The sequence below is a fragment of the Olea europaea genome, chromosome 21 (assembly GCF_002742605.1).
Source record: "Olea europaea var. sylvestris chromosome 21, O_europaea_v1, whole genome shotgun sequence".
Lineage (NCBI taxonomy): Eukaryota > Viridiplantae > Streptophyta > Magnoliopsida > Lamiales > Oleaceae > Olea > Olea europaea.
The window spans coordinates 13,719,550-13,733,093 of NC_036257.1; the positions used below are offsets into that span (position 1 = coordinate 13,719,550).

The window sequence follows — 13,544 nt, forward strand, 5'->3', positions numbered from 1 at the left end:
GTGAAAAAAAAACTACTGTGCACATCATTTACTATAGATTTGCAGGCATCTTTATGCGTATCCTTTTATTTTTGTGGCTGTATGAGGTTTTTGTTTGTCACATGTCAATTTGATTGACGTTCTTTTCTTGTATTTGTATTTTTTTATTTTTTTTAAATGAAAACAGAGAGTGCAGAAGAGGCTTGCAATATTGAATAAACGAACAAAGGGTGGCTGCTCCTGCTTGTGCCTGCTTTTATCAGTTATTGGGATAGTCGTATTGGTTGCTGTTATATATATGCTGATCAAATATTTGTAACGTAGAAAGGTGGAATTGGAAGTTCCTTTTATCTTTTTTCCTCGTGGAATATGAGTTTCTATCAGTACAGAAAGGGTGTAAGGAGCAAAATGATCGACTTCGTATTTTTTTTCCTTTTTAAAGAAGATGGATTTCGATATCCTCTTCGTCTGCACTTTTAAGGGTTTCTCGTATATTGATTCCTCGTATGTGTACTATACGATTTAATTGTAAAAAAACTTCTCCATTGTCGCAGTAAGACCTTTATTAAGCTTTTCTGAAAATTTTCTTCTTATGTAAGTTATTAGACCAAAAATGGCAAATGAGAATTTTTAGCAGGTTCCGTTTGTTCTGTATTTTGATATTTTACAATATACTTTATTGTTTCGAACATTACCCGACGGACAGATATGAAAGAAGTAACTCTATCCATCTGGTTATTGTTACTTTGTCAAATTATTTATAAAATATTTTTTATTTATTAGATAATATGCTAGTGCTTCATATCATCACTCTTGATGAATACAATTTTTGAAAGGAATAATGCGTTCGAATAATGCTTGAACGTCATGGAAAATCTTCTAAATACTTAAAAGGATAAATTTCGGTAATTTCCTTTGTGGTTTATGATAATTTAGGGACATTCCAATTTTAAAAATTACCTAAACCTCCTAAAATTTTCATTTTACCCTCTTCTCCTGCTAAATGTAAAATTTTATTTATATTTTATTTATCTTTTTAACGAATTATGACATTTTATTTTTCTTAGAAATGAATAAGATTGATACATTCCATGTAATATTTTAATATTGCAATAAGAACATCTTTAAACCTAATATAGTAGGGATGGCAAAATATTCTGCGCCCACGTCGACTGGCATTTGTCCCCCGAACCCTGTTAGATTATTATTCCTTAATATAACCTGGAGCCAGGCTTTTGTTCTGGGTCACCGGCCCAATACTCTAAATTCTTGTAGGGATATGTAGGCCTAGTACGGTCTATTAATTGGAAAATTGACTACTACCCTTTCACTTTTAAAACTTTCATTAACCATATTATGTACGTTCTCAAAAGAAAATTGAATGCAATTTAACCCCAACCAAACCCTAAATCAATGATTTCTTTCTGCCAATTTCGGGCAATTTCACAAATTTGATTGATAACAGACAGCTCTCTTTAATGTTTTCGATTAACCATCGTCAAACCCTACCCCTCTCTCTCCATTCATTCAGTTCGAGGTTAAGATCGGAGTTTTGTTAGTTTTTCTGGTAAATTCATGGGTGGATATAAGGGTGGGCTACAGTTGGTTGCAGGCCTGCAACCCACTGTTGTCAAGGCTCATATGCAACTTTTTTATTTTTTTTTTTGGTTGAAATGTAATATATTAGCCAATATTAGCCCAACAACAATTAATTTTAATGGGTTAGCCCACCTCAAATATTTTTTTATTTGATCTTTAGCCTACTAATTTATATAATTTTTTGTCCACTAATCTGTATCAATATATAATAGAAGAAATTACAGAATTCCCGGTATTTGAAAATTTCAGTGCAAAAGTTAGGCCAGAAAGTTTTTTATTCAGATATCAGGTTTTGAAAATATTAAATATTCCCCCAATTATACCAAACCCTGACTCACTTCTCCCTCTCTCTCTAAACACACACGTGACATCCTTTTCTTCCCATTCTCCCCCCCCCCCCCCCCCCCTCGTCACATATAGGGCATCGTCGTCGGACACAACAATGGAGATCGTTGCTGTGAGCAAGGAGCTCCAATTGCATCTTCTCTATTTTCTTTCCTTCTTCTTTCCATCCTCTTCTCCCTCTCTGTCTCTCTATCCTCTCCGTCAAAATGGCCGTCGTCGCCAAATACTACAGCAGAGCTTGTCGTTGTGAGTAGTCGTTGCTTCGCGCAATTCCAGTGTCAATGCAGCTTTGCTCGATCCGTGGTTGGCAGGTACACACAGATCATAGCGATCCATGGTTTTGCCTCTGTGCCTGATCAGTGTTTTCGCCAAGTTGAAGCCAATGGGTCAACCCTAATGTAGTGCAGGCGATGGTGCTGTAGAGGTGGATCTGGTGGTTGCAAGTGACAATGGTCGTGGTGGAGTTGGTGGTGGTATGTCACCGACTATTTGAGTTGTTACCAATTGTTGGTGCGGTAGTGGTTTTCATATGGTGTTGGTGGTGGTTGTAATGGTATTGTAGCGGGGGCGGGTAGTGTATGTGTTCAAGTATTGTCGTGGAATGAGATCTAGATTGGGTGTGGTGTTACGGTGATTGCGGTGGTGTGGTGCAAGCGTTGATTGGGTAGTGGTGAGTTGTGGTCAATATTGGTGTTGGATCGGGACCTGTGTAGTGGGGGTGTTTGGAATCTGTAACCAACTATTTGGAATATGTGACAAACTATTTAGTCGTCTGTGACAAACTATTTCGCTGATTTGTGACAAAAAATTAGGTGTTTGTGACTAAAAAAAAATTGTGACCAACAAACAATGACCTAGGTGACCCATAGATAAAACGTGACCTGCAATTTGAATGTCTGTGATCTAAAAATAAATCTGTGACGTACAAAAATTTTAATTTGTAATATCGAAATAATATGTGACCAATTGATTTGATGATATGTGACTAGTAAATAAATTTGTGACCAATAATTGTATAACAATAATTTTATTATATTTAATTAATAAATATTTTTAATTAATTACACACGTACCTGACTTTTGAACTTTTAAAATATTGACGTGACTTATGAATTGGTGCAAACAATATTACACCCGAAATCCCGTTCGTTTGCCTTTACAAAACAAAATGAAATAATTCCCAAAAATCAAAAATCAAAATCCCTAAAACTTTTCACCTTGCCCCTGCCGTAGCCGTCGAACGGGACCGCCGAGTGCCAACTCACTGCCTGGTCTGCTGACTGCCGTGAGTCCGTGACACGTCAGCATATCACCGCCCGGTTGTCGAGTGCCGACTTGGGTTAGGTTAGGGTAAGTAATTTACTAATTACAACATGAAAATCTTCCGCTATCTTTTCGATTAATTCTAGTTGGTTTGTATTATGTATATGATAAATCATAAATACTAGGTATAAGAACTAAGAAGCCAACTTGAATCGGTGAATTTTGGGGATTTGAAATTTTGTTCGAGTCTTCGAGTTCTAGGAATTTGATTTGTAGCTTTCTGCCCTCAGCCCTCTCTTATGATTCAGAGTTACAAACACATGTTAATATCAATTTGGAAGCATTTGTTGCTCTCTTTTCACTTGTTTCAATTCTTTCTGATCGTATAGTAATAGTATATAGCATTTAATTGGGAGTTGGTAACTGGTAAGGGTGTGTTTAAGTGTTTTTACTTTTAAGACAGACTTAAAAATTTTATTCTACATTAAATTTTTAAAATTTTTTGCCCCCCGGTAGCATTGATTTCTGGCTCCGCTCCCGTAAATTCTTTTACTTTCTCTTGCAATTTGATTTTTTTCAAGATAATCATTAGAAATGATGTTGTGTTAGAACTTCTATTGAAATAATGTCACACTTGCTAAACCAACTTATAAAATGAAGTTCAAGTGAATAAGTGGTGCTATTCTATGAGGAATTTTTGATAGGCATGACAGGAGTTCTAAAAAGGGTTCTTTTTATTTGTTACCGCATTGCTATCTAGTTAACTTGAAGTTATTGTACAACGATATCAAAGCATGAAAATTCGGGAAGAAGTATAATTTATAAACTATATCATTTTTAGTATTGTTATAATGTTGTTCTATATTTTTATCATCATTAAATCTATGGCCAAAACTCAAGGTTCGGTATTGATTTAGTCGTGTCCACACTGAACAATGTTTCTGGCTCCACCCTTGGGAGTTAATAATTTCATATCAGTTGTGTTGGTGTTTGTACTTGAAGACTATCTCCATCTCTTGAATACTGCCATTTTTTAGGGTTCTGTGCTCGGCTTGTAGTGTGTTCATTTTAAAATCCTGGTTATTGAACACCATGCTATTCTGGAAGTGACTTTAGTATTTAGTGGGTAGGCTGTGCTCAATTGGAGCTACAATACTTGACCATTTTCTTGAGTGGTAGATTTTGTGTTACTTTTTAACAAAAAGTGATACTTTATCACTTTTTTTTAGCGTTTCGTTAATTTTTAAAGTTTTTGTCACTTTTTTGAACTATTTTGAGTGTTTGTCACTATTTTTTTTCAAAATTTTCTGTCACTTTTTTTTTAATTGTTTGTTACCTTTTTTTTTTGAAATTCTGTCACTATTTTAAGTGGAAAATGTCAATTTTTGTATATTTAACTTTACAAAGTATTTAATATTTTTTATTTGATTTTTCAAAAGACCTCCAATTTTAAAGGTATCTTTGTAAGATGCCCATTCTTGTAAGCCCAGTACCCGAATTAGGGAAGGATTCAAGCCGGAGCCCTAAAATTAACAAATTTCCATTTCATATAATTAATTCCTCTTCTTAGCAAAAAGAGAAAATCTAAATTTGACCCCTGTGTGTATGCTTAAATATGATCACATATATTTGTATTTGGGGTTTTGCAGAGTTGAAAAATTAGAGAATGAGCATAGTTCCGAAAGAAACAATTGAAGTGATAGCACAGAGTATAGGCATCACCAATTTGTCACCAGATGTTTTACCTGCTATTGCTTCCGATGTCGAGTATCGCGTTCGCGAAATTATGCAGGTTTTTAAACTTAATTTTGCTCAATTTCATGTTTTACGTGATAATTTTTGAGTCTTATTTTGTGTGTCATTTGTTGTTTCTTAAATTTCGTACAGGAAGCTATCAAATGCATGCGGCATTCGAGGAGAACCACCTTAACCGCCGTCGACGTGGACAGTGCACTTGGCTTAAGAAACGTTGAGGTGTTTATTTAATTAGACTCGGTTTGACCTTTTTTTGCATTGCTTGTTAGCTTTTTTCTTTTCTTTGCAATTAGTTCCGTTTTATCTAATAACGAATGGCTTACGTTTTTATGTTTTGAATTAAGGTATTTAATGGTCAAATATTTAGTCTCTATTTATTTATTTATTTCTGTAATATTTCCCAGCCAGTATATGGATTTGCATCAGGAGATCCGTTGCGGTTCAAAAGAGCTGCTGGACATAAGGATTTGTTCTACATTGAGGATAAAGATGTAGAGTTTAAGGAAGTAAGAGTTCAAATGTTTTTATTTTTACTTATTTTTTGGTTTCAGGGGATTGCCATTAGTAGTTTAAGTATTCATTTTGCTTATTATTTTGGATGTACTTAGGTGATTGAAGCTCCTCTACCAAAGGCACCATTAGATACAGAAGTGGTTGCTCATTGGTTAGCTATTGAAGGAGTTCAACCTGCCATTCCAGAAAATCCACCTCCTGAAGGTACTTGAGAACAATGATAGACCTAAAATATCTCAAAACATGCGAATGTGTGTCTATGAAAAAATTTCTCTTTTCCCTTATCTCTGAACAGTTATTTTTTCTGCCCTTGCTGCTGAATTATACCTACAATGACGGCTCTATGTTCAATTCATATGGGATTCTGTATAGTATTACTCCACTGTTGATGTCATAAAAATGATGTACCTTCTGTTTGTCGCAGTACTTGCAGTGCCTTCTGATAATGGAAAGACTGCATACAAAGAGGATGGAATTCCTGTAGACATCAAATTACCTGTAAAGCATGTTCTTTCCCGTGAGCTTCAGGTACTGCTGAGGCCTTATGTGTAACTCTTTGTGATGCCAATCCAAGGAAAATTTCACACCAATTGTTTTCTGATTTGTGCTTGCAGCTTTACTTTGAGAAAATCACAGAGCTTACTGTTAGTAGATCCGATTCTGCCCTCTTTAAAGAAGCTCTAGTGAGCTTGGCTACTGACTCAGGCATTCATCCTTTAGTTCCTTACTTCACATTTTTTGTTGCTGATGAGGTAATTGAATATCATTTCCTGTCCAAACTGTATCAACATTATGAGGCAATGACTCAGGACCTGAAATCATGGCAGGTTTCTCGGAATCTGAATAAATTTTCTCTCCTTTTTGCTTTGATGCGTCTTGTTTGGAGCCTTCTTCAAAATCCTCACATACACATTGAGCCCTATGTAAGCTTATTGTTTACCTCTTTTTCTTTTCTTTCTTTCTGTTTGTATTTTATTTATTTATTATATATATATATATATATATATATATATATATACACACACACACATATATATATATATAGATATATATATATATATATATACACACACACATATATATATATATAGATATATATATATATATATATACACACACACATATATATATATATAGATATATATATATATATATATACACATATATATATATATATATATTTTTTTGGTTCTCCTCTCATTGAGTATTAAGGTGAGAAGAATACAAAGTTATCGTCAATGTATAGGCTCTAGAATTTCCTTGGGTGCTAATTTTGTCTGAGCTCTTATTTTATTCAGCAGACTTGGACAATGTTAAACTTATTGATTTCATCTTTTGGGCCTAGAATAAATTTGATCCAGCTACTCTGCGGATGTTGCTGGCCATATTAAACTCTTAACGCCATTAATTAATGCAGAAAATGACATCAGATTGATTGGTTGATACTTTGGAATTTTTACATCAAGGCCCACGTCCAAAGTTATGATGTTATTGCAATTAAGATGACAGAAACCAAACATTTTAAATAAAGAGGAGGTAGGAGATGAGCCTAGTGCTGGCACTCTACTTCTGACTCGTAGTAATTAACTTATGGAATATGCCTATGGAAAACTGGTTGTGTGCAATTTGATTTTTGTCAGCTTATAAGTATTTGAGCTGACGTGCTTTCAAATTTTGATTCAAAAGAAGGGGGTTTCTTACACCTGTGTGCTAATTATTGTTAAATAGTTGCACCAATTGATGCCTTCTGTGATGACATGCCTGGTTGCAAAAAGACTAGGAAATAAGTTCTCCGACAATCACTGGGATCTCAGAAACTTCACGGCTAATCTGGTTGCTTCAATATGCAAGAGGTAAGGATTGTCAATAGTTGCTTACCATTATGAAATAATTGAATTAAGTACGACTTTTTGAGGATGGTGCACCTTTTTACTGTAGAGGTGTTAGAAGTGAAGGAATTCCCTGCATTTACATTTTTCTGACATCAAATATAGATTACCTGCATCATTAAGGACCAAGAATGGGATCATAATAATCATTTCATGTTCAGGCTCTGATAACTTTCTCGCAATTATAACTATGCAGATTTGGTCACGTTTACCACAATCTCCAGCCACGTGTCACCAGGACATTGCTGCATGCTTTCTTGGACCCGTCAAAAGCACTCCCTCAACATTATGGCGCAATTCAAGGTCTAGCAACGCTTGGACCTAATGTGGTATTTCCCTTTAGTCTCTTATTTTCTCCTTATATTTCCCTCATCTTCAAAATTGTCACATGCTTTAACAATTAATGCTGTTTCCATCATTTGGCTAGGTTCGCCTGCTTGTGCTTCCCAATCTTGATCCTTATTTGCGGCTTCTGGAGCCAGAAATGCAACTTGAGAAGCAGAAGAATGAGGTGAAGAGGCATGAAGCCTGGCTTGTATATGGGGCGTTGATGGTAAGAAGTGCTTTGTTAGTAACTTCCCCTCAATTTTATTTTAAATTTGATTGTTTTGAGGAACAGATGCACAAGAAGAAAAAATTCTCATCATTTGCTATTGCATGAAAAATCTCTTCCTAGGGAACAGTTTAAGCCCATGTCTGGGAACAATTAAATTTGAATTAATAGGAAAAATCCGACCGTTGGTGGTCAAATATGAATTCTCTATTTCAATAAAAATCTGACTTCTTTTCAGACAATTGCAAGGTCCACAATTCATTGTTTGATCAATTGCCAAGTTTGCCCTTGTTTTCATTTATTTCTAGACGCAATAAGGGGTTGATTTTGACTTTTTGGGGATGTTGAAGTTGCCCACTGTAATGAAGTTGGCAAGAAAGCAGATTTTATTCAAACATGGTGGGGCCCGTGACTTGACACCAAAATCAACTTTTATCCACCACAATCCCAGACACGCTAATTTTTGTCACAAGGACGTCTCTAAATATTTAAGAGAAATTGGTGAAAAATTGCTTATTGCCCTTGCAGATCCTGAATGTCTTGCTTCTCTCATCATTGGAATGTGTACCTCTTTCAACTTGTGAAGTTAACTTGAAATGCTGATGTAGTGTTTGAAGAGGACTCATTCAGATCATTCAGAATCTCAGCAGAAACTTTTGTTATCAAATCCTTACATTTTATACACCATAACAGGCCAAACGATAACATTTGGAATTCAATAATTTTAGAAGTATTTTTCTGAAGCTATCTTGACGTGTTACTGTCTGTTTAAGCCCCGCTGAGGTGTTTAGAAGAATGATATTGCTACATTTTTTATGAAGATCCTATCAGTATTTTTTGATCCAAAGCTAGAATTATGGTGAAAGATCATTGACTGTATGATTTTTGTGTTTATTACTTCATTCAGTTTCTTAATAACTGGAGGAACAAAATATTAAAGGTAATTTGACTAACGAGGAAATATACTTGCTAGCGTGCAGCTGGCCTGTGCATGTATGATCGTCTGAAGACGCTCCCCTCTCTACTAGCTCCACCAGCACGTGCTGTCTGGAAGAGTAATGGAAAAGTCATAACGACAACGTCAAGTATGAAGCTGTCTACAATACTTCCTTGAATGGTTTTGTTTATTTTTTACTTATTATTATTATTTTTTAAATTATGATTTATTGTTGCATTTATTTCATGCATTTGCCGGCCATAGTCATCTTTGAGTTTCATCACAACAAATGATTCTGAAATGGCTGTGGCAGTATGTGAAATCTCCTTGTAATTTATTTTATGCATTGCCCCGAGTGCTTGCATGTATCTATGCCTTTTAACAGTCATGTATCAGAAAACATATCAAACTAGTCCTAAAACGCTCAGGGCATAAAGGTCTGTGTTAGGCTGTTAGAGAAGAGCAGTATTTTGAATTTGTAACGTGTGAATGGAAATGAAATTTCTGTGTTTTAAAGGCTGCATGTGGCTATGGCTCCTTATGCTCATTGATGCCATTCATGTTGTGAAGTGCATAAGCCTACATGTTTTCCATATTTAACTCTGTACATTTGCTATTGATGAGACTCGTTTTTTATTTTTTTATCTTCAAAATGTCAGAGAAACGCAAAGCCAGCATGGATAATGTGATGCAACAGCCACCACTCAAGAAACTAGCAACAGAGAGTCCTATGGGTGTAACACTGGCAAACTCATTGCCAGTCGACATGCCAGGATCGAGCAGTGGATACCCAACAATTATTGGGACCGCAGACTCTAATTTACAATCATCACGAAATGAGAATGTGCCTGAAAGCAGTGGCAGAAAGGAGATGGTCAGTGGTCAAGGACCAAGCACATCAGCAGCTCTTACTCAAGCCTGGAAGGACGATGTAGATGTTGGGCATCTGCTGCCTTCGCTATACGAATATTTTGGTGAAAGTATGTTGTCCTTTGTACCCTCGCCTGCAGCATCTTTCTTCTTGTGATCTTTAGACATCGGCCATACAGAAGAAATTGTACCCAGGCACTGAAAATGCTCTCTCTCTCTCTCTCGCGCGCAATGTCTAGGATTGTTCTTTTAATATAGTTTATTCTAGTGAAACGATATTGTACCCAACTCTGCCTTATTTCTCGATGGACTTTGGTGATGAATACAAGTTAACGAGACTACCAATGTACCTTGACGCACCATTTCTCTTTGAATAAATTCTCTGTATTCATGATGGTATAATTTTCCATTTTTATCGTACCATCTAATTTTTTGGGGGGGGAAAGAACTTTGACAAAATTTCATCAGGTGGTGATGAGCATTCTCCCTCACTTTTGGTTCTTAAAAACAACCCTGTTGAAGTGATATACATGCACAAGAAGAAATGTGGCATTTTCGAAGAAAAATTGATTCCTCAAGGCAGCTGTGCTCATAGAGAACAAAGAATTGATAACATTAGAATGAGATCAGCCAGACACAGCGTTACCATAAAACCGAACCACCAGTCATTAAGTCCCCCAGTCCCCTGCCCCAGTTTTCAGTTTTCTTCCGACAGTCCATCTCTTGCACACGGATATACAAGCAGATACAATACCAAATGCATTACCTTCTTCTCTTCAAAGTACACATACGCGCTATCATTCTTACAAAAATGAATATGAGATCAGAACATGTTTACAACCAATATCAATAGAGCACAATATGAAAAAATGAACTTTAAAAGAGTTGTCTGCATTAATAAAAATTAACATACAAATCTGACACCAAAAGGATTCTGGGTATCGCATACACTAAATTATTATTGTTCGTCACTCGCCCAATTTGCATCCACGATAGATAAATAGGTTTCCAAACGGTTGCATATGCATTTCCTCTAGCACATCATTCCGTTTCATTCAAAATAGGAACAATTAGTGGTTTCATCTGTGCGAGATATACTATTGCCCACCTACACAGGAATAAAGAAAAGCAAGGTGACCCAGAGAATCAGAGGAACAAAAGTAGCAAAAAGTACAAAACTAATAATTAGAACATTTTCTGAATCGGAATTATAGTAAAGCAACAAGTCTAATGAAACAAATCCCATAACCGTATGCCTACCAAAACCCATATAAAAACCAAAAAGAAATAGTATTACAAGCTATTCTCCCTGTATTCAACATTAATAATTCTTCCAATCCTAGGAGAATATTGTGTTCCCAAATACATCATAAATATTTGACAAGCTGCGTGATAGACCATGCCTAATTTATTCAACATTAAGCAGCAACTCAAGGACAAGTAGAGAACCAGATACGAAGTAGAACTCAAGCTCCTCAGCGGATGAGAAAAAGAAAGCAACAGATTCAAGATTACTAATGTTGCAACTCTCGAACAGAAATGTTACAACAGAGAACAAATTTCATGGCCACAGCAACCTCAGTTGCTCTAGGATAATAGTAGATGATCCAGCCACAAATTACACAAGCAAAAGTTTATGAAGCGCAATGATCATTTAGAAAGCAAGTACACACAAATCCCATAACCGTATGCCTACCAAAACCCATATAAAAACCAAAAAGAAATAGTATTACAAGCTATTCTCCCTGTATTCAATATTAATAATTCTTCCAATCCTAGGAGAATATTGTGTTCCCAAATACATCACAAATATTTGACAAGCTGCGTGATAGACCATGCCTAATTTATTCAACATTAAGCAGCAACTCAAGGACAAGTAGAGAACCAGATACGAAGTAGAACTCAAGCTCCTCAGCGGATGAGAAAAAGAAAGCAACAGATTCAAGATTACTAATGTTGCAACTCTCGAACAGAAATGCTACAACAGAGAACAAATTTCATGGCCACAGCAACCTCAGTTGCTCTAGGATAATAGTAGATGATCCAGCCACAAATTACACAAGCAAAAGTTTATGAAGCGCAATGATCATTTAGAAAGCAAGTACACAATTTGACAAGATTCATTGCATGAAGGGGACGCTAATACGTGACCAATCAGCATAACATTTTTATGACTGCAGAGGGTGAAAAACAAGAGCATAGCCAAAAATAAAGACGGGAACAGTAAAAATACAACATATATCTATTTGCTGCTTAATGGAGAGTTTCACTTACATCATCCAACAACATACAGTTGCAGTAATGATCAATGTCAGGTGTAACCTGCATCACAAGATAGAAATAGACCCCATCAGCAAAAGCTAATGGTACCAAACAGTCACAAAGGCATTATTTGTTAAGCTGCAGAAATTACACTTAAGTTATTTTTCAAATCAAATATATCAGTCAAATTATTATCAACTAGAGTCAGCAGATTATTTCTATAGCTAAATGGACTTCAAAAAAATTTTGATCTCAACCAATTGTTAAATTTTACCTCATATAGGAATTAAACATATAACTAAGAATAAAATAAGTCATATACAATATACTTATAAATAGAATTTCAAATATACAAGTCCTTTAAACCATTCATATAATACTGGTAAAAGCACAAATTGCTACGTTATCCAATCTATATTTATCATCCTAAATTTGAGAAAAAACTGTATCTCATCCTTGTGACATTCATGCTTATGAAGTGCCCAACTTCTTCAGTCCAGTATTTGACTAACTACAAAAGAAAGCATAAACTTGAAAACAAATGTATACATACAGATTTGCAGAGGGTCCCCTGTTGCAGCATATTCTAGCACACAGGGATGCAATAATCCCGACCACGACGAAAATCAGGGTTGTCACCAAAAACCCCATTTCCTATCCGATCTCCCTGATGAACGACTAATTATAGTTTCTCTGCAACAGTGATTTTTTATAGCAAAAATCAATAAACAAATCCATACCTCGAATTTCAAAATTTTAACAACAATCTGAATTTAAAAAAATTGCCAACAAACGCTTTAAATTCAAATGGTTTAATGTAATCAGGACAATGGTACGAAACCCTAACATATTCGGAAAATGATTACAATACCCTAAAATCCGGCGACCGGAGGGTGCTTATAGGGGGCACTTGAAGCTGCTAGATCCGGAGTCCCTTTGATTAGATTTGGCGTTTCTCGACGCGCAGAAGTACTGAAACTGAAAATTCGATATTTACCGCATGATTGGAAAGACAAACTTTACGGGCCAAATGTTGATTTGATGGTAGAAGATATGGGGCTCTCTAGTGAAGATTTTCGAATTTTTTAGGAAACATTTAGGCCCTGTTCTCTTTATCGTTTTCGGGTCGTATTCTGTTTTCGATTTTTTAAAACGGTGAAAACGTGTTCTCTTTCCCGTTTTCGAAAACGAAAAAAAATTTGTGAAGAAAACACAAAACGACATCTTTGTCGTTTTGGGCCTCAAGTTAATCCCCAAGAAAGAAAATACCTTTGAATTTATACCCAAGATGAACACCTTCAACTTGTAAAAATTCTCTCCAAAATTCTCTCTCTTTTCTCTCTAGGTCTTGGGTTGTGTATGTTGTGTTTGAAAGAGGGAAAAGAATGGATATATATAGCTATCGGGAGGAGAGCACTTATATACGAGGCACAAGGACTAGTTTCAAAAGTTAAAATTTAAGCTCTATTTCGAGTTTTGATTGTAAGTGACATTAAAACTCGATTGATACGAATGGCAACGTCACTTCATTTTAATAATTGATGATCAAGAAATTAGAAAATAGTTACTTCCTACCATA

The 13,544-nt window shown here is 35.6% G+C and overlaps 2 protein-coding genes across 2 annotated transcripts; one reads left to right on the forward strand and one right to left on the reverse strand.

The window, feature by feature from the left end:
* Positions 1-3,061: 3,061 nt before the first annotated feature.
* Positions 3,062-10,105, forward strand: LOC111370781 (transcription initiation factor TFIID subunit 6-like). Its single transcript, XM_022992645.1, has 13 exons — positions 3,062-3,273; positions 4,836-4,978; positions 5,074-5,160; positions 5,346-5,447; positions 5,550-5,658; positions 5,879-5,982; positions 6,069-6,206; positions 6,282-6,377; positions 7,183-7,307; positions 7,540-7,672; positions 7,771-7,896; positions 8,870-8,981; positions 9,493-10,105. The coding sequence occupies exons 2-13, from the start codon at positions 4,853-4,855 to the stop codon at positions 9,858-9,860; spliced, it is 1,626 nt and encodes a 541-aa protein (XP_022848413.1). The 5' UTR covers positions 3,062-3,273; positions 4,836-4,852; the 3' UTR covers positions 9,861-10,105.
* Positions 10,106-10,439: 334 nt separating this feature from the next.
* Positions 10,440-13,031, reverse strand: LOC111370782 (V-type proton ATPase subunit e1-like). Its single transcript, XM_022992646.1, has 4 exons — positions 12,837-13,031; positions 12,519-12,658; positions 11,978-12,025; positions 10,440-10,811 (listed from the first exon to the last, which is right to left on the reverse strand). The coding sequence occupies exons 2-4, from the start codon at positions 12,614-12,616 to the stop codon at positions 10,745-10,747; spliced, it is 213 nt and encodes a 70-aa protein (XP_022848414.1). The 5' UTR covers positions 12,617-12,658; positions 12,837-13,031; the 3' UTR covers positions 10,440-10,744.
* Between the last annotated feature and the right edge of the window lie 513 nt (positions 13,032-13,544).